Genomic DNA, 27,402 nt, shown 5'->3' on the forward strand with positions numbered 1-27,402 from the left:
CTCAATATACCACCTATATTTTCAATAAGTGTCTCACGTTAGCTATTCTGTCAGATTTGAGAGAAGTTTCGTAGCTGATGTGGCCCTCACTTCTTTTCAATCTCTTAACAAGGAAGAGGAAGTATTAGTCAGGTTAAGAAAATGGGGAATTTGGGAGAAGAATGTTAGGTTGAGGGAATTTCAGATACTATTCCTTCTTCTCCCAAATCTGAAATCCTCAAATCAAATTCCCTCAACCTAACCTTGTTCTCCCAAATTCCCATTTTCTCAAACTAACCCTTCATCTCCCTTGTTAAGAGATTGAAAAGAAGTGGGGGCCACATCAGCTAACAAAACTTCTCTCAAATATGACGGAATAGCTAATGTGAGACACTTATTGAAAGTATAGGTGGTATATTAAGACATTTTAAAGAACATGTGGTAATCTGAGACTATTTTGAAAACATATGAGCATATCCATAAATAAACCTTTAATTTATACTTAAAAATTTCTATTAAAAAAAAACAATTATAATTATGGACTGGGCTTGAGTACCTATTTCTTGACACTTGATCAAAGGCCTAATATAAAGGCCAACAAAGTAAGCTAGGCTCATCGCAACTAACACAGGCCTGTGCCAAAAGGAAAACCCATAGTTCACATTTCTTCTTAGAAAATATATTCTTAACAGGTACTAATTTTATTTTTATTGATTTCCTGTTCCAATAATTTTTTTTTCTTCATAAATTATATCAGAAGGGCAAAAGAAACAACTGTGATTGGCTGTCTTTTTCTTGTAAAATTCTATTATTTGTACCACAAGTAAGGATGATGACACACATGTAAAAGTAGGTTCCATTTTTATGAAAGATGCATGAAACATGCAACATGGCCTTATAAAATTACCCTGAAAAAAATCATTGCTTAGGGATTTTAATTAAGGAATTTAAGTTTTAATAAAAACTCAAAACTACATTATCATAAAATTCCGTGCTATGTGTATTAGCTGTAAACCCCATGTTTTGGCAATTCCATTAGTAATTCAGAAGTTCTAAATTAGATGAGCAAATCAGAAAAAGAAAATTTTAAGTTATATAAAACTAATATTTAATAACTTAATGCAATTAATTATTTTAAATTATTGTATAATGATTTTTATTGGTGAAACACGCTTTTGCCTCCCAAATGGCGCATAGATTTAACAAAACCCTCAAACCTTTGTCCTGCGGAATTGTTTCAGACAGAGACAATAAGACAAGACATGTCTGAAAGCCGGCTCCAAGCAAACTAGTTCGAACGTGCTTTTGTTTACTTCATCTCAGGCCCCACTGCATCTTCTTCTTCCTTCTCTCACCCACGTTCTTTGCTTCTCTCAAGCTCCCTTCCATTTGACTTCTGAACTCAACCTCAAAACACATGGCCTCTGTTTCTCTCTTTCTCTCTATCACCCATTAACCAGAAACCCCCTTCAGTTTGTTTCCAAGCCCACATTCAGATCTCACACCAAGTTCCATTTTTTGTTTTGGGTCAATGTATTGAGCAGAGAAAAAGGGGTTAAACCCAGAATTTTTTTTTTTTTTTTCTTTCACTTTTTCCCACTAAATTTCCAAAACCCATTTGAAATTTGGTATTTGTTTTTCATAATGAGCTCCAAGAGCCTCAAAGGCACCAACTTTTGCACATTTGCTTCACTTGGCATCTTAGCTTTGAGCTTGGTGCATTGGGGGCAATTGGTTCAGTGCCAAGATGTTGGTGACAATGATCAAATTGACAACCCTGCTGTTCTTCCTTTCATCACACAGATTCTCTATGGCCGCATATCCAATGTCACAGCAGTTCTCAGTCGACAGATTAGCAATCGTTCCAGCTTCTGCGTAAAGGACCCGTAAGCTTTATTCACTTTACTCTCTCTGTTTTGTTGCTGAGAAAATGCATGAAAAAAAGAAGAAGAAGAGGGTGATTGGATTTTAATAATGGGTTGTGAGAAGTCAACTCAACTTAACCAATTGAAGCATAATGTTTATTCTTTTACTTATTGCAATTGCTCAGTTAGACTATTCTTAGAGTTTGATATAAAATTTGTATTTCAGGGAAGCTGATTGGAACCAGGCTTTTAATTTTTCATCCAATGTGGAATTCCTATCTTCATGCATTCAAAAGACTAAAGGTATAAGTACTTGTAATTAGAAGGAAGAGTGAATCTTACTATGTCTGGTTCTTAAGTAATGTAGGAAATGGACAAATTCAAAATATTTTTGTTTGTGTCTAGGCAATCAAATGTAGATGTTTGTTTTGCTTCATTATATCTAGCTTAGAGTGGCTGAAAGATTTAACGGTGGCCGAAATGAATATTTAATTTATTTTGCCTGGTTCTTTTGATGGTTCAACAGGAGACGTTACACGGCGCTTGTGTACAGCAGCAGAAATGAAGTTCTACTTCAACAATTTCTTTGAAAAATCCAAGAGTGCAAATTACTTAAAACCTAATAAGAACTGTAATTTAACCTCATGGGTTTCTGGGTGTGAGCCAGGATGGGCTTGTAGTGTTGGCCCAAATCAGCAGATTGACCTAGAAAATTCACAGGACATCCCTGCCAGGACTCAGACCTGCCAGCCATGTTGTGAGGGATTCTTCTGTCCCCATGGCATCACATGCATGATACGTAAGTAATTTAAATCCTTTAGTGTTTTCTTTCTTAATAATCTTCTGGGAAAGGACAAAGTATGGTGTTGATGATGTATTGTGTTACTTTAAGGCCTTTTAATCAATATCTCCCAGTATTTAAGTGGTACTTTGTTTCTATGTAATGTATTTTCCTTTATTATAGGATGCTTCTGATTATTTCTTTGCTTTCTTCCAATTTCTTGAAGCTTGCCCATCGGGTTCTTATTGTCCCATGGCAACTCTGAACAAAACAACTGGTGTGTGTGAACCGTAAGTTCAGATTCTAGCTTTAATGATCACTTTATTTATGCTGTTCAACACAGCCTATAATTTGTCAAAACTATATTTTGATGTGGTTTTGCAGATACATTTACCAACTACCTCCAGGGCAACCAAACCATACTTGTGGAGGAGCAAATATATGGGCTGATGTTGGCAGTAGTAGTGAAGTATTTTGTTCAGCTGGATCATATTGTCCAACCACCGTGAAAAGAATTCCTTGTAGTAGTGGGTATTAAGTTCATCCCTACATCACTTATCGCACTTGTTCAATTTTTAGTTAATTGTGTGCTCATCATATTCTTGAATTATATACGACGCATGCAATTCGTCCTTCCTTCCTTCATATTATATGTTCTTCCTATTAAATATTTGTTCAACCAATTGCAGACACTACTGCAGAATGGGTTCTACATCTGAGAAACGTAAGTTTTATTTCAATCTATTTCTCAAATGAAATTTTATTATGTTCCTAATTGCAGCACTTTTGTCAGCGATCGCGCCCCTTTTCCTTCTAACCAGAAATTTGGACTGTAGTTTATCCAGTACTCTCTGCATAAAGCAGCTGACCATTCATTGTTTTATGTTACAGGCTGCTTTGCATTGACTTCCTGCAATCCAAGCACTGCAAATCAAAATATGCATGCATATGGAATAATGCTTATTGTAAGTTGGCCACTTTATAGAAACAAAAACTTGATCTCAACAGGGTTCACAGTCTCACATGATTGATCTTTCATGTAAAGCACACTCTGCTCATCCTAATGAAAGTGCCTATCTGATATATTCCAAAACTCCAGTTTTTTTGTCTTACTGACTTTCTATCTTATACGTATTTTATTTTTGTGAAACATACTTATGCTCTTCATTTCTTACGCAGGCAGCTCTGAGTACTCTGCTACTTATTATTTACAATTGTTCTGACCAAGTTCTCACCACTAGGGGGAGGAGACTGGCCAAATCCCGAGAAGCAGCAGCCAGAAGTGCAAGGGAAACAGCAAAAGCACAACAAAGATGGAAATCTGCAAAAGATGCTGCTAAGAAGCATGCAAGTGGATTGCAAGCTCATTTATCACGTACATTTTCTCGGAAAAAGGACACCCCAGATCCTGAGAAACTTAAGATTTTGAATCAGTCTAAACCTGACATAGATGATGGACTTCCGATACCACCACATCCAAGTACATCTGGTGTCTCTCTGTCCTCACCTGTGCCATCAGAAGGAAAGAAAAAGGATCCTAGTGAGCTCATGCAGATTATGCATAAAATTGAAGAGGATCCTGATTGTTATGAAGGTTTCAGTATTGGAGCTGAGGATACAAATGTAGGAAATGTGCCAAAAGGAAAACAAATCAATACTCATAGCCAAATTTTCAAGTATGCTTACGCTCAACTTGAGAAAGAGAAGGCTCAGCAGCATGAGTACAAGGACCTTACCTTCTCAGGGGTGGTTAAAATGGCTACTAATCATGAAATAAGGAAAAGGCCGCTGATTGAGATTTCTTTCAAAGACCTAACACTTACTTTGAAAGCAAAAAACAAGCATCTTTTGAGGTGTGTAACTGGTAAAATTAGGCCTGGCCGCATTACTGCTGTCATGGGTCCATCAGGGGCTGGAAAAACAACTTTTCTTTCTGCCCTAGCCGGAAAAGCAATTGGATGCAATATGACTGGTTTAATTCTTATAAATGGAAAGAATATATCAATCCATTCATATAAGAAAATCATAGGTTTTGTGCCACAAGATGATATTGTGCATGGAAACTTGACTGTGGAAGAGAATTTATGGTTCAGTGCAAAGTGCAGGTATGCCACATACAGCTCTTTACAGATTGCACTCCAACAGAAAATATTCTATTCACATGTTAGTCATCTTTGCTACAATTTTAGAAATTTATTGTGATAGTTTATTGTCAAATGCTACTGAAATGTTTACAATGAAGTGATGATGCAAAATTCTTGAACCCCACACAACCCTTGTAGCGTTGTATAAATTTTCTGCAAACATGTTTGTTTCCTGCATCATGTTCTGAATGCCAGTTTGTGATTCACAATAACAAATCCAATAGCCCATAAAAGAGCATGGTTTAAACTACTATTTTGAATAGTTAGTACTTTCAATGTTAAAAAAAGTTTCCCAATTTTAATTAGTCCTGGTTGAAACCTTTTCCTTTCTGATATAGCTAGAGGTATAGAAAGTGGAACCAAAAGAGGGTAATTTGTTTGGAGATTGTATTTGTATGTCCAAAAATTTTGTATGTCAATCTTACTGTATTGACTGCTGCTACTTTTTGATGGTGAACTTCGAATTTTTGAAGGTTATCTGCGGACTTACGAGAACCGGATAAAGTTTTAGTGGTTGAAAGAGTTATTGAGTCCTTGGGGCTTCAGAAAGTGCGTGGTTCTTTGGTTGGAACAGTAGAGAAGCGAGGAATTTCTGGAGGCCAGAGGAAACGTGTAAATGTTGGCTTAGAAATGGTTATGGAACCTTCACTTTTGATTCTGGATGAACCCACATCTGGTTTAGACAGTGCCTCTTCTCAGCTGCTTCTTAGAGCACTTAGACGGGAAGCTCTTGAAGGGGTAAACATCTGCATGGTGGTTCACCAGCCTAGGTAACATTTCCAAACAAAGTCTTTATGCTTTGAAAATTCACTATCTTTCAATGTGCATTGCGTTCTTGTATTCTTTGATATTTTTTGCTTGAATAATGTATAGGAACAAAAGAAGGTCGGTGGAATGGGCCTTTGGGTCTTACTAAAAACTCAAAATTTACATGTTCAGCATTTTTATAAAAATACTACCTATGATTGTGCAATATTTTATGTTTGTTACGCTGGTGGGCCTACTTTCTCAATGATGATATGCATGCACATATGATATGAGTACAAAAAACCAAAAGCCAATTTAATAGTTTTAGTGCTAGCTAGCTACTGGGATTTATTTTACAGCATGAATTGACATGCCCTGTAAAGTTGAGGCATGTATAAAATTACTCTTTCTACTTATTGTTGGATCCTTGAATGTTCCAAGAAGCTTTAATGCATACCCTTGGTTAAAGAGATATAGAACTCATCGTATATGATCAAGTGTGTTCTTTCATAGGATAAGTATTCTCTGCACTTCATTAATGCAAAAAATTTCTGCTTCAGCTATGCGTTGTTCAAGATGTTTGATGATTTGGTACTCCTGGCAAAAGGTGGTTTTACTGTCTATCATGGATCAGCAAAGAAAGTAGAAGACTACTTTGCAGGCCTTGGGATCAAAGTCCCAGACCGTGTCAACCCTCCAGACCACTTGATTGACATTTTGGAGGGTATGGTAGCAACGGAAAGAAGCTCGGGAGTTAGTTATGAAGAGCTTCCCGTCAGATGGATGCTTCATAATGGGTACTCAGTACCCCCTGATATGAGACAGAGTGCCACTAGACTTGAATTGTTCTCAACGGATGAAAATTTAAATCATGAAACAAATCCTTCTGGTGCTGGAACGGCGGAACAGTCTTTTGCTGGAGAGTTGTGGCAAGATGTGAAAGGTACTGTGGAACTGCATCGTGATAAGATACGGCTCAATTTCCTGAAGTCCAAGGATTTATCAAACCGGAGAACTCCAGGTTTATTTCAACAATACAGATACTTCCTGGGCAGGTAAACAATCAAGATAGTACAGGTGCATTCAAATATTACAATTTTTTTCTTCAGATAATTGGTTTTTTGAAATCTTCGTTTAATTTCTTTATTACAATTTTTCTTTTATTGCAAAGAGTTTGATATTCTCTATATTGATGTCATGTCAGAGTTGGTAAGCAGAGACTTCGGGAAGCTCGTATACAAGCAGTCGATTATTTGATTTTATTACTTGCTGGAGCCTGCTTAGGATCACTTGCTAACGTGAGCGATCAGACCTTTGGTGCAGTTGGTTACACTTATACTATCATTGCAGTTTGTAAGTACAATCAATCACAAGTTATTAAGTTTCGTTCTTTATCTACACATGAGAAGCTCAAAGTTATTGGTATTTTTCCTATAAGAGAAATTCATATTGTCTTACTGATTAATATAAAAAACTACATACTACTGCCTAAAAGATGCATACCTACATTATATTTTGATGTCGATTTTGGCTTTGATGGATCAATATAATAGTTAATGCCAACTCTACTTCCATTCCATTATGAATATGCGTAAAGTTTTTTCTTCCTTACCATGTGTCTTGTTGCGATTTCAGCTCTACTGTGTAAAATTGCGGCTTTGAGGTCATTTTCTCTGGATAGATTACACTATTGGAGAGAGAGCGCTTCTGGGATGAGCAGCTTGGCTTATTTTCTCGCCAAGGATACAATTGACCATTTTAATACACTGATCAAACCTGTAGTGTATCTGTCCATGTTCTACTTCTTTACCAACCCAAGATCTGGCTTTGCTGATAACTACATTGTTCTGCTCTGCCTTGTGTATTGTGTAACTGGTATAGCTTATGCTTTAGCAATCTTTTTTGAACTAGGTGCAGCCCAGCTGGTAAGTAATCGAAATGCTCAATTAAAAGATTGTCAACTGCTCATTTAGTTTTTCACATTCCATTGATATTTTACTGACAAACTGCTCTTCTTTGCAGTCGTCAGTCCTTCTTCCAGTTGTGATGACTCTTATAGCAACACGGCCACAAGATAGTGAATTTCTAAAGATTTTAGCTAAATTTTGCTATCCTAGGTGGGCTTTAGAAGCATTTGTGATTGCAAATGCTGAAAGGTACTGCGCCAATTTCCCTATATCTGAAAAAGTGATTAGAATACTATTACCTACTGAAAGTGAAAACATTACTACCCCTTAATCTAGCAATCTGCTCATGAAAGAGTCTAACTTTGTAAATCCGAGAACTGAAATGGAAGTGTTGGCTCCTCTCCTGCTAAAAATTTAATAACTATAACAATAACTACTAGTAGATTGTTCTGAATTGTTATTTTGATCTGGATTATCTACTATTCCCTTTTTCTACAGGTATTCTGGAGTATGGCTGATAACGCGGTGCGGGTCGCTTTTGAAAAGTGGCTATAATCTTCATGATTGGAATCTTTGTATAATCATCCTAACGTTCATCGGTATAGTTAGTCGAGCCGTAGCATTCTTTTGCATGGTGACCTTTCAGAAGAAGTGAGATATCAGAGATCAACAATCAGCACACCGTTCTTTTGCAGCTCTCAAGACTTGCGAAGTGGAAGCGTTTGAAGTGCTTATATCACCCTCAAAGTTCCCAAAGAAGTAACATAAAGATTTATACATTGTTAGGTTGAATCTGCTGGCCAAACATTGCCAAAGCAAATAGGTAAAATCATAGGCAAGATAATAGAGAAGCTTCTTTTTATTACCTCTTTTCCCTTTTCTTTATTATAGAAATTATGGTATAAAATGGTTAAATATACTGATATAGGACCAGCGTTGGGCTGGGTTGAACTCCATTGGTTTGCTCTGAGAATTTATTCTACAAGCTGTATATTGAAAACTCCAGTTGTGCGTCGTCGTCCTCTTGCCATTTCATCTTTTTCATAATTTCTTTTTGTTCGATGTCCATTAACCCACGTGCTAATAATGTTGGCTTCCATTCCATCATTTGATAAAAGTTCCTCTGCCTGTATTCAAAGAGTCATTGGAGAAAACCATGCAAGCTATACAAAACGCGACCTCTATCATATCACATATCAAATAAAGACAATATTAAAATTGAAATATAGTTTTAGAAAGTGCATAAGGGAGCAGACATGGCTTTTGCCCAAGTTGACTAGAGCGAATGTGCTCCCTACTTTGCACTCAAGTTTGAATCATCATTCTCATAGTTTAAATTAGTTTAAACTAGAATATCGCTTGTATAAAAAAATAAAAATAAATAAAAACCACATAAGGGAGTCTCTCAATCTCCGAGCAAACATTTCTCTCGAAAACAAATGGATTTAAAAATTTCATTTTTTTCTAGTTAATTACTACAGTGAGCAAAATAGGAAAAATAGTATCTACCAAAATTAACATGAGAATTGTGAAAGGAAAAATGCCCACACTAAGAAACACCATGTTTCAATCCTGAAATTGAGGTTCAGGATTATTTCTTTAAATTTCAATTTGTGTTTTTTTTTCTTTTTGTGGATTTTCACATGGATCCTTAAAATTGAGGAGGAGCTCCTCTTTACAATCAATGTGGTTTTAACAGGTGTCAAATTTTTTTAATATTCTTTTTTGTTGAAACTTTGCTAATGTTGATGGAATTTGATGAGTGTGAAAACCCCATTTGTTTTAAGGAGTAACTCCTCCTTAATTTTAAGGAGCCAAACCATGCTCTTTTCATATTGGACTTAGGAGTAGGGCTAAGTTTTGGTTCAAATAGTGAGTTTGGTAATGAAAAATTCAAAGGGTCAAATAGTCACAGGTACATTGGATTTCAAGAAATTGAACAAGTTGAGCTTCAGTGAAGTTCACGAAATAATAAGATGGGTGGAGTTGAGAGGGAGAAATATATTGAAGGGAAATTTTTGAAAAACTAGCCAAAATTTGCACATCCTAAAAGACTTCTAAACCTTTCTTCTTCTTTTTTTCTCAAAATATAACCTTAATATAGTGCTCAAATTCCATCTCTTTGATAGAGCTTGAAACCGAATTTTGGTTGAAATTTAAAGGGTCTGAAATTTTGTGGCATAAGTAAGATGCTTTCCTGGCATTGGGTTCATTTGAAAGGATATATATGTTTCAGGTGTAAATAGGTACCAAATCTTTAAAAAATAAAAAAGGTGCATTGTATATCATATTATGATCCATAAATGTCATCCAAAGATAAATATCATGATCCATAAATCATATTCTTCAAAGATTATTGTTGCCTTCCACAGGGATCCCATACTCACCAGGATTTTTGTTAGTGCATGATTTGTCTCCTTATTTTACCTCTCCGTACTAATTATTTCAATTTGTGTTTTTTCCTTTTTGTGTGGATTTTCGGATTGGATTTCGTAGGGCTGTAAGTTTCGGGGTCAAATAGTGATCTTGGTGATGAAAAGTTGAAATGGTAACAGGTAATGCCTTTCTATCTTTAGGTGCATTGGGTTTCAAGAAATATTGAAACAAGTTGCTCTTCAGTGCAGTGGGTGGATTTGATGCAAAGTAAGAAGTTGTAAACTAGGAAACAAATCTTTAAAAAAGAAAAATGGTGCAAAGATAAATATCATGATCCATGATTCGTATTCTCCAATACAACCAATCTCACAAAATAGTGTGCACTGTATATATACTCATGTTCTTTGCCTTCTCTTCTCTCGTCATTTACATTTTCTGGTGCCACGAGTCCACTCATGAAGTCATCCTCCCATTTCATTTTTTTCATCATTTGTTTCTCTTCTCTTTCCATTGACCCCCGCGCTGATAATGTTGACCCCCACTTGATAAATGTTCCTTTGCCTGCATTCAAAAACTCATTGGAGAAGACCAAGGAACTTGTGCAAAATGTGGCCTCTACCATGTCACATATGCATGCTGGTGAAGATTTGCTTGATGGAAATTCTACTGTTTTGGTCATTTCGTACTGTGAGGATTTGCTTGATGAAACTGCTGACGTCTTGGATTGGTCCCTTTCCACAATTGATGATCTTAAAGGTTCATATACGTACATATCTACTTAGATTTGTGTATTGGGATACAGTCATAGTTTATAGATGTGTGACATTGACACATATGATGTTTATGTAAAACTTATTTTAGTTTTTATAGTTTAACTATTTTAATAGATATTTATTGGGTTAAAATGACAAGAAAATTATTGTGTCTATGGCACAGCTGATGTCGTTTCCCATATGAGAACATGGCTGAATACTTCGCAATCCAGAGAAACGACATGCGTTGACGCTTTTCAAAATAGCATCGACTCAAATGTTGCAGAGAGCCTTAGACAAGTGACAAAATCAATCGATGAGGTCCTTGGTATGATCCAAGTGGAGGAGCAACATCATCTTCATCGTCATAATGCTACTGCAGATCCAGGTCCAGATCCTGATCCTTATGATCCTGCACTTTCCCGGACGGCAGACGTCACCGTTTCACAGGATGGGAGTGGGAAATTCAAGAGGATAATGGATGCCATTGCTGCTGCACCGAGCCATAGCCAGAAGCAGTTCGTGATATTTGTGAAGAAAGGAGTTTACAAAGAATATGTGAAGATTGATAAAACAAAGACTAACTTGGTGTTGATTGGAGAGGGCATGAGTGTTACCACCATATCTGGAGATAGAAGCAATGCTAGTGGTTGGGCAACAATGGATTCAGCAACATTTGGTAAGACACCAAAACTACTTCTTCTTTTTTTTCTTTTTTTCTTTTAAAAATAAAGGCTATAAACTGTTGATTTCCCCTTAAATTAGTACCTAATTTTTTATTTATTTAAACCCTAATCCTTTTTTTATTTATAGAAAATTAAGGATGTCAATTATAAGGATCTCCTCTAAACTTGTCAAGACACCCATGGGCTATATGGGTGCATTGAGTGGAGTGATTTGCGGGGTGGAGAAAGAGGGGATGCTGGGCTTGGTGGAACGGGCTGGGGCTGTGCCATACTCTTTTTTTCTGTTCTTTTTCTTTATTTTTTAATTATTTAAGTGTCACATGCAAGGAATGTGACCATTTTTAACAGTAAATTGGATTGAATGTGAGCAAATTTAATGATAGGGAGAAATTGACCAAAAAATTGAGAACCACATTTTTTAAAAACAAGGGTATAAGGGATCAATTGAAAATTAAGTACAAGTTTAGGCGGAAATCAACAGTTTAGTCTTTTTTATTTGTCATTCTCTAGGGAGCGGGAGAGGAAGGGAGAGTATTAAATTGGATTGCCTCAACAGTTTAGCCTTTTAAATAACATGTTTGAATCCTAAACCATAATGTGTCAAACCCTAATGTTCTATTTAATTGACACTCCATACAACCAATTATTTTATTTTATTTGGAATTTAAAAATTCTGTGAATTGATTGCTTATGTAGATGTAAGGGCCGAAGGATTCCTTGCAATGAACATAGGGTTTGAGAACACCGCAGGACCAAGCAAAGGGCAGGCAGTTGCGCTTTCATCCCGCAGCGACCGGTCGGTTTTCTACCGGTGCAAGATAAGTGGATACCAAGACACATTGCTGGTGTTGTCGGGCCGACAGTTCTACCGAGAATGCACGATCAGCGGCACCGTCGACTTCATCTTCGGTTATGGCACAGCCGTTTTCCAACACTCTAGAATTATTGCCAGGAAAGCCATCAAAGGCCAACAAGACACAATCACCGCCAATGGTCGACTTTCAGAAGACTCGTCAGGGTTCTCGTTCCAGTTCTGCAGAATTGAAGCAGATTCTGATTTGGTGGGTAATGTTTACTCTACGAAGACGTACTTGGGTCGACCTTGGGGCAAATATTCACGTACCGTGTTCATCAAGTCTTTTATGAGTAATATTATAAGGCCAGAGGGTTGGCTAGAATGGAGTGGGAGAGCTAATCTTGATACTTTGTATTATGCTGAGTACAAGAACTATGGTCCGGGTGCCTCGGTTGCAGGCCGGGTCAAGTGGCCGGGTTATCATTTGATTTCCAAGGTCGATTCGTTTGCAGTGGACAAGTTTATTGGTGGGAAGTCATGGCTGCCATCCACGGGTGTCCCATTTAAAGCAGATCTATAGGATGTGTCTGATAGGGGATTTAGTTTAATTAGGGTTTTCAAAGTGGAAGAAGAAGCGTTTGAAGTGCTTCTGTCACCCTTAGAAGTAACATAAATATTTATACATTGTTGGGTTGAATCTGCTTGCCCAACATTGCCAAAGCAAATAGGTAAAATGACAGTCTGGCTGATGAGTTTACAGTGGCCAAGCTTATTGTCTTTTACTTTACTTTAAAGCAATGAATTTTAAACGACATTTTAATTTTAGTCATAGTGATTTTATTTTTCTTGTTGTTGTGCTTGGATTTGTTACCAATTTAAGGATCATTTTGAATATTTTTTTTTATAATTGGCTTCGGACAAAAAAAAACTTTGTTTAAACTCATGAGTATTACTCAAGGGTTGATCATGTCTATAAGATTTGATTTTTCAAGAAATCAAATAAGTTCTAATGCTAAAAGTACTTCGACTCAATTTATCTATCGAATAAACACGAAAATTAAAACAGAAGTTTAGTTTTAGAAACTCATAAGGTGCTCTTTCAATCTCCCAACAACTTTTTTCCCGTGAACAAACGGATTGGTATCCTAAATCTAAATTTTAAATTTTATCTAATTAATTACTGCAGTGACCAAAATTACTTAACACAATTACTAAAATATGGTCAACGGGGTCTAAAATACAAAAATCCAATACGAACAAAAATGATTGTGCGTTTCGTTTTCTTTTTATTTTCATCGTGTTACATTTATACTAGTGAAAAAGGGTCTTCACTTGTAGATCAATAGTCTCAGGTTTGAAACCCCACCTTGATAGTGTGTGTGTGTATATGAGTAACCCCCTATGTAGTTTAAATTATCGCTTATACTGAAAAAACTAAAATATGAAATATATATATAAACCAAAATTAAGATCAAGGCAAAATACAATGGCAAAATGATGCATTTTACCTTAAAGAAATGGCCTAAATCCAACTAGAGCCTAACACATCGCAATTTCTTTTATCTATGTTGAGAACACATGAGAATTGTGAAAAGGAAAAATGCCCACATTAAACAAACACCATGTTTCAATCCTGAAATTAATGTTTATGATTTTTATTTTTATTTTTTAAAAAAATTTGTCTCCTCTTCCTTCTAGTGCAAAATTTGTCTCCTTATTTTACCATTCCGTACTAACATTCAATTTGTGGATTTTCAGATTCGACTGGTAGGGCTATAAGTTTTGGGGTCATGTAGTGAGCTTTTTAATGAAAAGTTGAAACGGTCACAGGTAAAGCGTATCTATCTTTAGGTACCCTTGGTTTCAAGAAATTGAACGAGTTGAGCTTGCAGTTCAACCTATCTATCTTTAGGTACCTTGGGTTTCAAGAAATTGAACAAGTTGAGCTTGCAGTTCAGGGAATAAGAAGATGGTTGGATTTGAGTGGGGAGAAATATATTGAAGGGAAATTTTTGGAAACTAGCCAAAATTTGAACATCCTAAAAGACTTCTAACCCTTTTTTACGATCTTCAGAATATAACCTCAAGTATATATATACTCAAAATCTCTTTCGTAGAGAATCCCCTTTATATGCTGCTCAACTTTCATGTCTTCTTTCTTATAGAGCTCGAAACTGAATTTTGGTTGAAATTTTAAAGGTATAAAGGCCATTTTCGTCAAGCCATCTCTCTGGCCGAAATTCTTTTGCATCATCAACCCCATAGAAATTTCATCCTTGCCATGCCATAAGCGTGTTATCCCACCATATCCCCTTTCATCTGGCCATGTATCATCAGATAAGCAAATCTTCGCATTCTATGCCAACATCACTGAAACTTGTTAAAAAGTAATATCAACGATTCAAACTCAGAAAAAAACTAGGGAGTGCTACTTATATAAGCTTGAAATAGCAATTGTGCTTGGACATTAATTGCATTTCATGCTTTAGATTTAAGATGTGTTAACGTATCAATGGAACTGCAGGATAGAGCCTGATTGTCTCAGTTAAAAGCAGCAACCAGATAATGCATTTTGTCTTTCACATTTGTTGCTTCTCTAACTTCCTTTGCAACCTTTTCTTGTACGTGAGGATGCTTGCAGAGAATTCAAGAACAACCCCATCGATTTCAATCATGCTACAGCCTGGGACCTCCTTTTCGATCCCTCTTTCTTTCATTAAGGATTTGATTCTCTTTACGTCATCAAATCTACTAGCTTTGGCATATATATCACACAAGTTCAGGTTCAGAGGTTCCAAATCAATTAAATATTGCGCCACCCTTTATCCTAACTCGACCTTTCCATGTATTTGACAGCCTCCGAGTAAACAAATGCATATGGCTTCATTGGCATGCTGCTTATAAACCGTTCTGCCTCTTCAATCAGCCCGGCACGACTAAGCATATCAACCGTGCTTGCATGGTGATAGAGCTGCGGTTCAATTAAGTAAACCTACGCTTCATCACACCAAAACACGAGCGACCTTTCTCTACTAAACCAGAATGAGCACAAGCTGACAATAGCCCAAAAAATGTCACATGGTTCGGCTTCACCCAAGTTGTTTCCATCTGTCTAAACACACCAAAATCCTCATTGCCAAATCCATGGAGAGCCAACACTAAAATCAGAGCTGAAAGACCTCATACGCTTTGTCCACACATCCGCACTTACCATACATGTCAACCAGAGCTGTCCCAATGACCACATGACTCTCCAGGCCACTTCTCCTCAGGTACCCATTCACCCATATTCCATGATCAATTGCACCAAGATGAGAACAAGCTGCAAGGACACTGGCAATTGTGATCTTATCCGGTCTAACCGTATCACAACTGGTGATGTGCATGTCATGGAAAAGTTCCAAGGCCTCCTTTGGCCGACCACCTTGAACAGACCCAGTAATCATGGAATTCCAAGTGCTAATGTTTCTGTTGTTCATCTTTCCAAACACATTCAATGCCTCATCAAGATTCCCACTTTTTGCAAATCCCCTTAATCATCGAGTTCCACGAAACAACATCCCTTCCCAACATTTCATCAAACAATGTACGTGCACTATTCAAAAACCCACACGCAGAGTCCATACCAATCAACGAATTTTGAACAAAAACATCATACTTAACGACTTGTGCATGGAAGGTCTGGCCTGGGCCGCCATTCTTTTACAAGGAACGGAAAAGTGAGACAATTACGGGAAATGATGACATCGCAGAGCATTTGCCTATACAGCAACAACCACCCAAACGAAGAAAGAGTTTCATCCGCAGCATTGATTTTTGTACATGTTTATGCTCTGATCATCACGTTATAGATGTAGGTTTTCTTTAAACTCAGGAAGAAAAAAAAAAAAAAAAAAAAAAAGACCTAGGCGGGAACATGGCTGAATACTTCTCAAGCTAGAGAAATGACATGCGTGGAAGTTTTTCAAAATGAAATCGACTCAAATGTTGCAGAGAGCCTAAGACAAGTGACAAAATCAATCGATGAGCTCCCTGGTATGATCCGAGTGCAGCAGCAGCAGCAGCTCTTTCCCAGACAGCAGACGTCACCGTTTCACAGGATGGGAGTGGGAAATTCAAGAGAATAATGGATGCCATTGCGGCTGCACCAAGCCATAGCCAGAAGCAGTTTGTGATATTTGTGAAGAAAGGAGTTTACAAAGAATATGTGAAGATTGATAAAACAAAGACTAGGCGGGCGCCTAGCGCCAAGGCGGGTTTAGTTTTTTTTTATTTTTTTATTTTTATAAATATTTTATTTTATTTTATTTTATTTTTCGAAGGATGTACTTTGGATAAAACCAAAATTAATATCAATGCAAAGTACAATGGCATTGATATGGAATATATATATTGCTTGTATATAAAAAAAGACTAAAATATGAAATATATGTGTGTATATATATAGTCCCCTTTCTTTTATATACTAGAGCTTAACTCATCGCAATTTCTTTTATCTATCTTGAAAACAGTGGCGGACCTATTAAGGCGCAAGGAGGTGCAGCTGCACCCCCCCTCGCCGGAAAAACCATTGTAAGTGCTTCAAATTGCCCCTTTGATGGACAGATTACCTTATTTCCATTATCAACATTTAAGTAAATGTCTTTGTCCTTTTACTTTCATTTATTTTTATATTACTCAATTTACTTAAGTTTACAATGTAAATAGGGAAGTACCCCCCATTTGGATTCAAATAAAAATACTAGAAAATCAAATTCCCACCAAATCAAAATATGAAAAATCGGTTTTAGTGCAAAATACGATTTAGGCTAAAAATGATGGCTCATTAAGTCAATAAATACTTCATACTAAAATCCCATAAAATCAAGTTTTCTTATTTGATGTGTAAGGAATAAAAGCCGCCAAAAATTATCTTGAGAAAATGATTATTCCGAAAAATCATTTTTCATACTTAGTCAATATTGCACATTCGCTAAAAAATTTCTGGGTCTGCCAGTTGTTGAAAACACATAAGACTTGTGAAAAGGAAAATGCCCATGTTAATGGTACCTTGGGTATCAAGAAACTGAACAAGTTGAGCTTGCAGTTGAGGGAATAAGAAGATTGGTGGATTTGAGTGGGGAGAAATATATGGAAGGAAATTTTTGAAAACTAGCCAAAACTTGAAAATCCTAAAAGACTAAAAACCCTTTTTTACAATCCCGTCTTCAAAATATAACCTTAAATATATACTAAAAATCTCGTTCGCACAGAATTTCCTGCTCATTTCATCTCTTATATAGAGCTCGAAACTGAATTTTGATTTTAAGGGTATGAATTTTTGTGGCATAAGTAAGAATTAAATGCTAGAGCTCGAACTCGGTCAGGATTTCAAGGGACGTCTCAATTTTTTGATGCAAAGTAAGAAACTAAATGCTTTCCTAGCTTTAGTTCATTTGGTAGGAGATGTGTTTCAAGTCGAAGTATAGGTAACAAATCATTAAAAAAGAAAATTGTGCATTGTATATCATACTATATATAATCCATAAATGTCATCCAAAGATAAATATCATGATTCATAAATCGTATTCTCCCATACAACCAATCTAGTGGTGCAGTGTATATCGTATTCTACGTACATATATATATATATACACACTCATACAAGACATTCTTGTTCATAGTGTAACATTTCTTTGCCTTCTCTCTAAGTTGCCCTTTTTTTTTTCTCTCGTCATTTACATTTTCTGGTGCTATGAGTCCATCATGAAGTTGTTCTGCCATTTCATTTTTTTCATTATTTGTTTATCTTCTCTGTCCATTGACCTCCATGCTGATAATGTTGACCCCCACTTGATAAATGTTTCTTTGCCTGTATTCAAAAACTCATTGGAGAAGGCCAAGGAACTTGTGCAAAATGTGGCCTCTACCATGTCACATATGCATGCTTGTGAAGATTATGAAAATTCTACTAATATGGTCATTTCATATTGTGAGGATTTGCTTGGTGAAACTGCTGAAGTCTTGGATTGGTCTCTTTCCACAATTGATGATCTTAAAGGTTCATATAACGTACATAAGACAACATGCATATTTACTTTGATTTTTTGTCCATTGTTTTATCTTGCTATATTATTTGAAGTTCCCTTTCTCACACTATGATACGTGTGACATTGACACATGATGTTTATGTAAAACTTATATATATTTCTTGCAAAACAACGGTTTTACTACTAATTGTCGTCTGGGGCATTAAGACGGCAGTGTTTCTGGCATTCGTCGTCTATTTAATTTCTTGTTGTAGTGTTGGATTACTGACAAGAAAATTTGTTTATCCATGGCACAGCTGATGTCGTTTCCCATATGAGAACATGGCTGAATACTTCTCAAGCCAGAGAAGCGACATGCATGGAAGTTTCTCAAAGGTTGCAGAGAGCCTAAGACAAGTGACAAAATCAATCGATGAGCTCCTTGGTATGATCCAAGTGCAGCAGCAGCTCTTTCCCAGACAGCAGACGTCACCGTTTCACAGGATGGGAGTGGGAAATTCAAGCGAATAATGGATGCCATTGCGGCTGCACCAACCCATAGCCAGAAGCAGTTTGTGATATTTGTGAAGAAAGAAGTTTACAAAGAATATGTAAAGATTGATAAAACGAAGATGAACTTGGTGTTAATTGTAGAGAGCATGACCTTGGAGCAAATATGCACGTACCGTGTTCATGAAGTCATCAATGAGTAACGTTATAAGGTCAGAGGGTTTGCTGTAGTGGAATGGGAAATCTGCTCTGAGCACTCTGTATTATGCTGAGCACATGAACAATGCCCCAGGTGCCTCCATTTCAAACCGGATCAAGTGGCTCAGCTATCATGTCATTACTGAGGCGTCCAAGGCCAATTCCTTTACAGTCGCCAAGTTTATTGGTGGCAACTCTTGGCTGCCATCCACCGGTGTCCCATTTGCGCCAGGGTTATAGCCTAGGATGTATCTTATAGGAGATTTGGTTTAGGGTTTGGCAATGAACAAAGTCTAACCCAATTTCCCAACACACACTGTTGATCTTAATGCAATCTATGCAGAGTTGTTCTCAATGTCTATACCTGCGATCAATTGGTTTATTGCATTATAGTAAGATGGGTTGGGAGGGGGAAAGGAAGGGAAGTCAGTTTTTACAGGGAAAATTACTTTACTGGATACAGGGGCAACAAATTCAACCCATTTTCTCAAATGAATGAATAGTTAAAGAAAAAAAGGGTCCTTTCTTTTATCATTGATTATATGACTGCAGATAGATGATCATTTCCAAATTATGTCTCCTAGAAATCTAAGGGCGGGAACACCTCTGATCTCCATATCAACTAGTGGTGCCTGGATCAACGTCAGGCTGGCAAGCTCTGTATCACTCCGGATCATATCAAGAGCACGTAACTGATCCTGAGGTATTTAGAAAGAAAAATTAATTAGAATTCCTTGCCGCCAACCAAACATGTAAGAATATTAAGAAACATAATAAATCGAACACAAGCGTGGGTCCCACATGTAATGCCCATGGGTGGTGCTCACCCCATCCATATGAGATGGAAGAGCATTATCTTTGAAGCACAATATATTTTTTTGCACGGTCTGGACAGTTCTTGCATTCAACTGGTTATTAGTTTCATCAAAATATCATCATTTTACTAGATGCCACAAAAAACGCACATTCTGCCAAAAGGACAGAGGGTGAATGCATTTCCTACCCGAAATTAAAAGGAGAGTAGATTAACACCTTTCTTTTTATTGAACAAAATTTGCAGTCTGAGGCAGATGGGGGAAGAATCTGATTAACAATAAGTCTATTCACAGGAACACTTTCCTTCTTCAAAGAGGCATGCAACCTAGATGACTCACTGACTGCCATCACCTTGGGAAGAACAAGAAAAACAAAAGTGTGAACAATCGATGAGAAGCAAATTTTTCATCCAACATTGAACATATTTAGCCAACTTCCAAGCAAATGATGCTCACTAGGAAGGAAAAAGGAGGAAATATAATATGCAGGGATCCATCTTTTTACAAGATTAAATTCTACACTGTAGAATATAAATCAAGTAAATAGATCTCTATTAAAGTGAACTCATAACAAATTAAATTACAGCATAAAGGAAAACAACATTTGCAAAAAATCACAAACATCCAGTATCAAACCACATTTTCAAAGATCTTACCGTGGGTATTGTTACTATGACAAACTCTGTGGAATCAGTATCGCGGAAAAGCTCACGCACTTTAATCATCCTCTCTCTGAGTTGCTCTAATTTGTCAGCCTGCATTGAAGTTTTACAATTAAAAGGTTAGCATACTTGTCTAGGAAGCAGAGTATAAAAACAGATCAAAGTATCAGACTTACTGCGCCCAGTTGAGGTTGCTCTTGCCCAAAGACAGATTTGATAGCTGATGTGGCTGAAGATATCTTCTGTTTAAGCTGTATAACAGAAAATGTTAACTATTTGCAAATTAAGAGAACAAGCAATTAGTAGCAAACATGTCTACACAGGTAAGAATGCTAAAATTCATTTGAGATTAGCCATATATTTTTTGTCTTTTCAGTTGCAGACTAGCCATATGTTTACGAGGAAATACAATATGCTACAATCAAGTGATCCCAGAACCAGGGGAAAATGTCTTCCACTTTCCAATTGCCAATTCTTTTTTTATTTTGCCTGGATATTATGAGCGTCAACACCAACAAAGTTAGCTTACTTCAGTCATCAGAGCTTTTATCCATAAATTACATCAAGCATTTACTCCTTTAAACTTCTAAGAAAATAAACTACGAAAAAAAATGGCATACATTTTTCCAGCAACAATACTTCTCAAGCAATTAGTCAAAAAACAAAGTCAATATTATGTTGTTGGTAACTAGAATCAAGTAACTAGAACATTTGGGTATAGCAGTCATTCTATCAAAACTTCAGAGGAGTGCAGCAGACTTCAACTGCTCATAAATTATCTCCTAATTTAAATTTCAAGTCATATGATGCATTTAATTCCAAAAAGAAAAACACATGCACACATTTCTATAGTTATTCATTCTAAGTTGCCATCATTACCTTCAATATCTTGCCAATTGATGCATCCAAAAAGTCTGGCAAGGACAAAAGCCGCAATGTGTGACCCTGTTAACAATATCTCATCATAGTGAGCTAATTCCAACATTTTAAAAAATAAAATAAAATTTGAGGTGACAAAATCAGAATCAATATTTTCTCACCGTGGGTGCAGTATCAAAAACAATACGAGTAAACATGCTATATTCCGGGGATTCAAGAAATTGTATCACCTGGAAAGAGGATTAAACATTAATAGAAGAGCAAAAAAGATTTTGAGCATGTTGGCAAGCCAAAAAAGGCATACCTTGGAAATTGCAATAGCTTCATCCAAACCAGGAGGAGGTGTGTCTAGTAATTCTCCCAGTTTTAACTCTCCTAACTTCAACCATAAAAATAATGATAATAATAAAACACAAAGGTTAAAGAGAGAAGCAAGGATCGCCATAAAGCATAAGTGAATCTATATTGGTACATATGCTCCTTTTATACATGGAAACGCTATACTAATTAGATCATGATGTGAGAATATAAGTGTGCAACATATCAGTTAGGCCTTTAATGGCTTAAGGACATCCATATCACATAAAAATAGGATCAAAAGATGAAAACTACAACTCAAGTTGCAATACCAATATCTCCAAATAAAAGCTTTTACCTGTTCCGCAAGCATCCCAAGGCCCATACCATCCATGAAATCTTTGACTCCTGTTCCACCATTTTGCTGATTTACATTACGGAATTCTTCCCTTGCCTTCTCAGGGTTTATCTGTGGTAAAGTTATTAGTTTAACTACGTACACTATGTATAAGATTACAAAACCATACTAAGAAACGCTAACAACCGATTAATCATTGTAATGGTCATCTCATAAAACAAATACCGCAAACAGAGAATTACATGAAGAAAACTCATATACAAAGCTAACTCCACACCTCAAGAGCAAAAAGCGGAGCTTCGGGCCCATCAACTGGTACAAGTGTCCCTCCAGTCAAATCCTAGGACAAGATAACATATACAATTATAAAATATTTGTGCACATACAAGCATACCTATTACAACCAGTTCTACTTTGCAGGAAATGTGAATACTTTAAAACATTAATAACTGAGAGTGTTTTAAACCTGAGCAAAGGAATCACTCAAGGAATGTGCTGGATCAGTGGAAACCACAAGAGTGGGATGCCCATTATTAGCAAATTTTACAGCAAGTGACGCAGCACAACTTGTTTTTCCTACACCGCCCTTCCCGCCTAACAAGTAATACTTTCTCTGAGTCCCAGAAACCATGTCATCAAACCCGGCAACAGCTTCTGCCGGAGCGGCAACTGATCTCACTGACCAAAATTAAGACATAGTATAAATGAAAAAGATTCATTCTGACACACTCAACTTTGCACTGTCAAAAATCCCATAATAACATCACAAACTTCTCTTTCTAAATTATACTTCTAAACTTGTGAGGCACTTAGAATAAAACAAGCCCTAACGCCTAAACAGAGACAAATAAATTCCATGATGGAAATCACAGCCAGCATATGATTAGATGTGGCTTTTCATACAAACAATTACATTTAAAGTGAACTCATCAAGAACTTACCCATTTTAGAGAAAACAAGAGGGAGAGAGAAATGAAGTCTCAATTTTCTGATATTATTTCTAAACAGCAGCATAGGGCTTGGTTGAGAGAAGACATTATCTGTTGGGTCTCAATATAACAAAAACTAAAGATTCAAACTTCTTTCATTTTCAATAATTGTCAGGAACCAAAGCAAAATTTTATACATAGAAGAAACCAAACATGAACTACCGATCAACCAGTATATTAGGTGCCTATTAATAGTCCAAGAAACTTAACGTCAGTATAATTTTCACCTGTATAGGAAGTGGATGGTTTCACAGCAAGAGAGAGAAATTTCACAGAAGGGGGAAAAAATTGATAATGGGGCTTCTTCCTAAAACATATTTTTCAAGAGTAAACATTTTGTTTCCGTCATTCACAATTCTTACACACTACACAGTGGATTGACTCCAACTTATTGGTTAAAGAAAAGCAAGTTCTTAGCCATGATCTCCTCTGTTTCCTTCAATTAGAGCCAAAGATACAAACAGACTCCAGTACATATAATATACCAAAGTGCAAGTGCTTTGAACAGAAACTTTCATCCCCAACCTCCACTCATTCCAGTACGAGTGGAGGTTGGCACATATTCAACAGAAAAATATTACTAAAAACCCATTTTCCTCATAGCCAAAAAAATAAAAAAAAAATAAAAATCTCCTTATTCTCACTAATTCCCACTTCAATTTCAGTCATTTATCCAATACATTTTCTTCTCTACCAAGGTAAACCAGTTGCTCTAAAATAATAACCAATAAAATTACAACCATGTTGCTACTGCTTCGAACCACATGAGTTCAATACCCATTAAAACCATCAATTGAAAAGAAAATAAATCCGAAATGTCAAAGCAACTAGCTAAAATCACAGACAAGTTTCAATTATGACTCAAAAAATATAATCTAATCTACAAAAAATTCAGACCCACATGATAAATAACAGTCGATATTGAAGAAAGACACTACCTTGGAATTGGAACAATTTTCCCGGTGGTTTTCTGGCGGTGGAAAGTGAGCTGAAGCTGAAGCTTTCGGTAAGAGAGAGAGGCCTGAGGCTTTTGGGGGCATAAGAGAGCAAACCCACCATGGTCATGGAGTTTCTGGTAGTCAAGTTGTGAAGAATAGGTGAAAAAGTGGAGGGAATACACGTACTCGCCATGGTTTCTGGAAAGGGAGAGAATTTCAGTTTGAGTGTTACTTCGGTCGGTTGGCGTTTATATAAGCTCAGACTCGGTACCCAGATGGAGCTCAAGTACTTGACCCGTTATCCGTAACCACTTTTATATTTGGAAATAATGTATATTTTGAGAGTGATTTAATTTAATTTAGACAATAAAAATTAATTAATTCTAACACAAACAATATTAGCAAAAGGGATAAGCAAAACTCAATTCTGTTTCATAACCACTTGTGCTGCGAACTCCTCGGAATAAAAACTAATCTCCAAGCCATTCAACTAAAATGACTAGGGTGATATTCACTTGTTGTTTTCAGGAGTATTGAAGCAATTTTTGTTTTTTCAAATTTGAACAGAAATTGCCATTTAAATCAAACAACCAACAAGTTAACGCGTTTTCTAGGAGTATTCATCAAATTAAGTTGATTAAATTCTTGTTTTTCATTGCTATTATTTAGATGAAATCGCCCTTTTGCCTCTTTTTTTTTTCCTTACTTTTTTGGGTTTGCGGTATTATATATTTGAGCAGACACTAAATGCTGGCTTCATACTTACCACCCGAATGGCAATCGGGTTTGGGCCAGATCACATATCTCCCAATGAATTCTCAAGCCTAAGTACCCTTACGTTCACAAATTCCCTACCCAAAATGGAAGCACTAAGCATAGATCACCTTGTTAATCTTCATCAAACACAGAAAAAGGCTTTTCTAAGTGAAACTTGACATTGCCAAATCAAACTAAGGTTCAGCTTTTGTACACAACTTTAAAATGTTTACATGAATGCTGCATTATAATAGCTAAAGCTCAATCATTTCAAACTTTCTTTCCAGCTAAATCTTCAACAGTCAGATTCAGTGTATCAGCAGAACCTTTTTTCACCTCCTCCCCGCGGGCAGCCAGAAAGTCCTCGATGGTTCCAGGTGCTCCAAAGTACCCAAGATGATCAGCAATCAGGTGGAGATTGTCACACCCACCACAACGCGCTACCACCACACCGCTCTCGTATGATTCTCGACTACACGTCTTCATAGATCTTGTTTCACAGACCTTGCAAGTAAAAAGCATGGCAAGGTCATGCCTTGGGGATGTTTTCAAGTTGGCAGCAGCAGAAAATTTGACATCAGAACTGTTGATAGCATTTGAGAGGGACGGAGAGTTATTCGAGTCACAATTAGGCTTCAAACTGCCATCTCCATGATCTGCCAAACCCTCATTAACCAGATTGGTTGCATTTGTTTGCGTCTGAAAATCCCTTTTGTCAAATCCATATTTCCCGAGTACAGAACTCACAGAAGGAACAAATTGCTCTGCCAACAACAATTTGCAAAACAAAAGTTAATCAAAATTGTATACCCAACAAGTTCTTCAGCCCAAAGGGAGAGGCAAAGGAGGACTGTCATGGAAATAGATCAACAAAAGGAACTTCAACTTTTTCTTATTTTTTTTCAAATGTTCAGTCACAAAACTCACAACATACTCATAGTCTTCTGTATCTAAATTGATGAGTTGCACGTACTATGGGTGCCCATGTCTGTGTTTTTTGAAGGTCAACAAGCAAATAACACCAATATCCTAAAACCATGAATAGATTAACATAAAATGAATAAACCATCTAATACTTAAATGCAATTTGTGAACTCTATTTCTCAAACTGTTCAGCCAAATTTTCAAGTGTTCCATGTTACAGATATTGTTGGAGTACATTTTGGAGTACATTCACCTCAGGAAATTTTCCTCCTAATCCTAACCCGGCATCCAAAAATAACACTCATCCTATGAGGAATTAGAGAAAGAACCACCAATGGATGACCATGAAAACTGCAGAGTTCCTAAATTAATGCCCTTCAAGTTAATCTCTTATGCCAATTAGCCCAATTGTAAATAGAGGGTGATCCCATAAAGATGATAAATTTTCTTCATACAGACCAAAACATAGCAAGGTGGAGGCTTTTTCTAGCCTGATCAATTTTTGGATTTGTAATGGCAATCAAATTTCATATTTTTCGTTGATGAAAACAAAACCCCACCAAAATCAACTAAGAAACCCCAATTTCGCAAACATGATTTCTTGGGTTTTTGAGTGGGCAATAGAGAGCGGGGGCTAACCTTTGAAGAGTTTGGCGTGCTGCTGCTGATTGCTGGGGAAGAGTGAGCCTATGCGCCTCTGCAACATCCGAGCAGCCATGGTCGATTTCTCAAGCTTTGGCGGTTCAAGGTCGGTTTAAGTCAAGTGAGCGGTAATAATAGACGATATTTACCAACAGAGAATGGGGTGTCCTCCAAGTTTTTTCTTTTTTCTTTAATTTATTGGGGTGCCCTCCAAGTTTTGTCCCTAATTAATTAGAAAGGCCACTAACTCGATTAAATATTCTCTAGACTTATCTCCAAAAAAATGTATACATATATAGAGTTATTTACACTAATACTTTTCAGGTTTTCGACTTTTTCACAAGACCCCCCGAATTTTGAAAATTATACGAATATCCCCTGAAGTTTTAAATTGTTTTCACAAAATCCTTGTTCGTTGATTTTTAATTCAAAGAATGATGATTTTTATATATATATATATAATTTCGTATAATGAGAAAGTTAGCCTTTAAGATTAGATTGCTAACACATTCATTGAGGTTGATTTTGTCCTTTGCACACGTTTTTAAAAATGAAATTATCAAGTTTTGGACAAACAATCAACGAAAATGGTTTTTGGGAAAACAAATTGAAACCTCAGGAGGTGTTTGTGTAATTTTTGAATTCTCAGGGGTTTGTGAAAATGCCGAAAACCTAAAAGAGTGTTACTGTAAATAACTCTATATATATATAGAGAGAGAGAGAGAGAGTTTTTCTCTAATGCGGACGTTTGCATTTTGTTAAACTACGGTTGCCCACAAATTTGCCAATATATATGTATATACAAGTAAAAACATACATGCCGCCAAATCACTTTCACCTTGCCAGAGGTGTGCGCCCTGCAAAAAGTATCCCAAATGTGGGAATATGGAGATGCAGAAAAAGAAGAAGCAGTACCATTGGTTGCTCTCAAGGCTCTTGCAACATGTTAAGCACTTTGTATTGTAAACTGCCATTTTTAATCAATGAATCCAACGGCTTTCTACTGCTAATTGGAATTGCACGAATCAAATCCACCTCGTCTGCCAAAAACAAGTTGCAAAGTGGACAACTGTAATTTAACAAAATGCGAACATCCGTGTTAGAGAAAAACTATATATATATATACAGAGAGCTTTAGTTGAGAGATCCTTATTTGAGGGACATCCTTGTAAGGCTCACTTCGCATAGTATTTCATTAATCCAAACTGTCTATTTTGTAGATATTCATTCAAAGATCATCTCTACAAAAAAAATCTCACTTGAATTCGATATCATTTGACGACTCAATTAAATTATTAAAATTTTAATACTTCTTTGAAGCACCATATTTATTGATTTTGTATGACACAATTAGATGTCGAAATGGTTTCCAATTTGTATAATTTTTTGCAAA

The 27,402-nt window shown here is 36.5% G+C and overlaps 4 protein-coding genes and 1 pseudogene across 4 annotated transcripts; 2 read left to right on the forward strand and 3 right to left on the reverse strand.

Moving 5' to 3' along the window:
• The first annotated feature begins 1,196 nt into the window (after positions 1 to 1,196).
• LOC110767738 (ABC transporter G family member 24-like) lies at positions 1,197 to 8,438 on the forward strand. Its single transcript, XM_021971373.2, has 14 exons — positions 1,197 to 1,865; positions 2,071 to 2,147; positions 2,371 to 2,643; positions 2,852 to 2,915; positions 3,010 to 3,156; positions 3,315 to 3,349; positions 3,517 to 3,590; positions 3,805 to 4,730; positions 5,243 to 5,539; positions 6,077 to 6,571; positions 6,721 to 6,869; positions 7,152 to 7,441; positions 7,539 to 7,672; positions 7,922 to 8,438. The coding sequence occupies exons 1-14, from the start codon at positions 1,624 to 1,626 to the stop codon at positions 8,076 to 8,078; spliced, it is 3,360 nt and encodes a 1,119-aa protein (XP_021827065.1). The 5' UTR covers positions 1,197 to 1,623; the 3' UTR covers positions 8,079 to 8,438.
• A 1,981-nt stretch (positions 8,439 to 10,419) lies between these two features.
• On the forward strand, positions 10,420 to 19,058 carry LOC110767656 (putative pectinesterase/pectinesterase inhibitor 44). Its single transcript, XM_021971260.2, has 4 exons — positions 10,420 to 10,555; positions 10,736 to 11,230; positions 11,934 to 12,529; positions 18,897 to 19,058. The coding sequence occupies exons 1-4, from the start codon at positions 10,420 to 10,422 to the stop codon at positions 18,987 to 18,989; spliced, it is 1,320 nt and encodes a 439-aa protein (XP_021826952.2). The 3' UTR covers positions 18,990 to 19,058.
• Positions 14,613 to 15,844, reverse strand: LOC148296974 (pentatricopeptide repeat-containing protein At3g62890 pseudogene; annotated as a pseudogene).
• Positions 19,059 to 19,110: 52 nt separating the features above from the next.
• Positions 19,111 to 23,925, reverse strand: LOC110767977 (P-loop containing nucleoside triphosphate hydrolases superfamily protein). The gene is made up of 11 exons (XM_021971659.2): positions 23,688 to 23,925; positions 22,227 to 22,438; positions 22,038 to 22,100; positions 21,761 to 21,871; positions 21,410 to 21,484; positions 21,267 to 21,335; positions 21,106 to 21,171; positions 20,403 to 20,477; positions 20,221 to 20,319; positions 19,782 to 19,916; positions 19,111 to 19,447 (listed from the first exon to the last, which is right to left on the reverse strand). Exons 1-11 carry the CDS (start codon positions 23,878 to 23,880, stop codon positions 19,310 to 19,312), a joined length of 1,236 nt encoding a protein of 411 aa, XP_021827351.1. The 5' UTR covers positions 23,881 to 23,925; the 3' UTR covers positions 19,111 to 19,309.
• A 678-nt stretch (positions 23,926 to 24,603) lies between these two features.
• On the reverse strand, positions 24,604 to 26,224 carry ZR3 (Zim17-type zinc finger protein). Its single transcript, XM_021970955.2, has 2 exons — positions 26,007 to 26,224; positions 24,604 to 25,207 (listed from the first exon to the last, which is right to left on the reverse strand). The coding sequence occupies exons 1-2, from the start codon at positions 26,083 to 26,085 to the stop codon at positions 24,714 to 24,716; spliced, it is 573 nt and encodes a 190-aa protein (XP_021826647.1). The 5' UTR covers positions 26,086 to 26,224; the 3' UTR covers positions 24,604 to 24,713.
• Positions 26,225 to 27,402: the final 1,178 nt, after the last annotated feature.

Source organism: Prunus avium, chromosome 2, assembly GCF_965620075.1.
Source record: "Prunus avium chromosome 2, drPruAviu1.hap1.1, whole genome shotgun sequence".
In the NCBI taxonomy this organism is placed as follows: Eukaryota; Viridiplantae; Streptophyta; class Magnoliopsida; order Rosales; family Rosaceae; genus Prunus; species Prunus avium.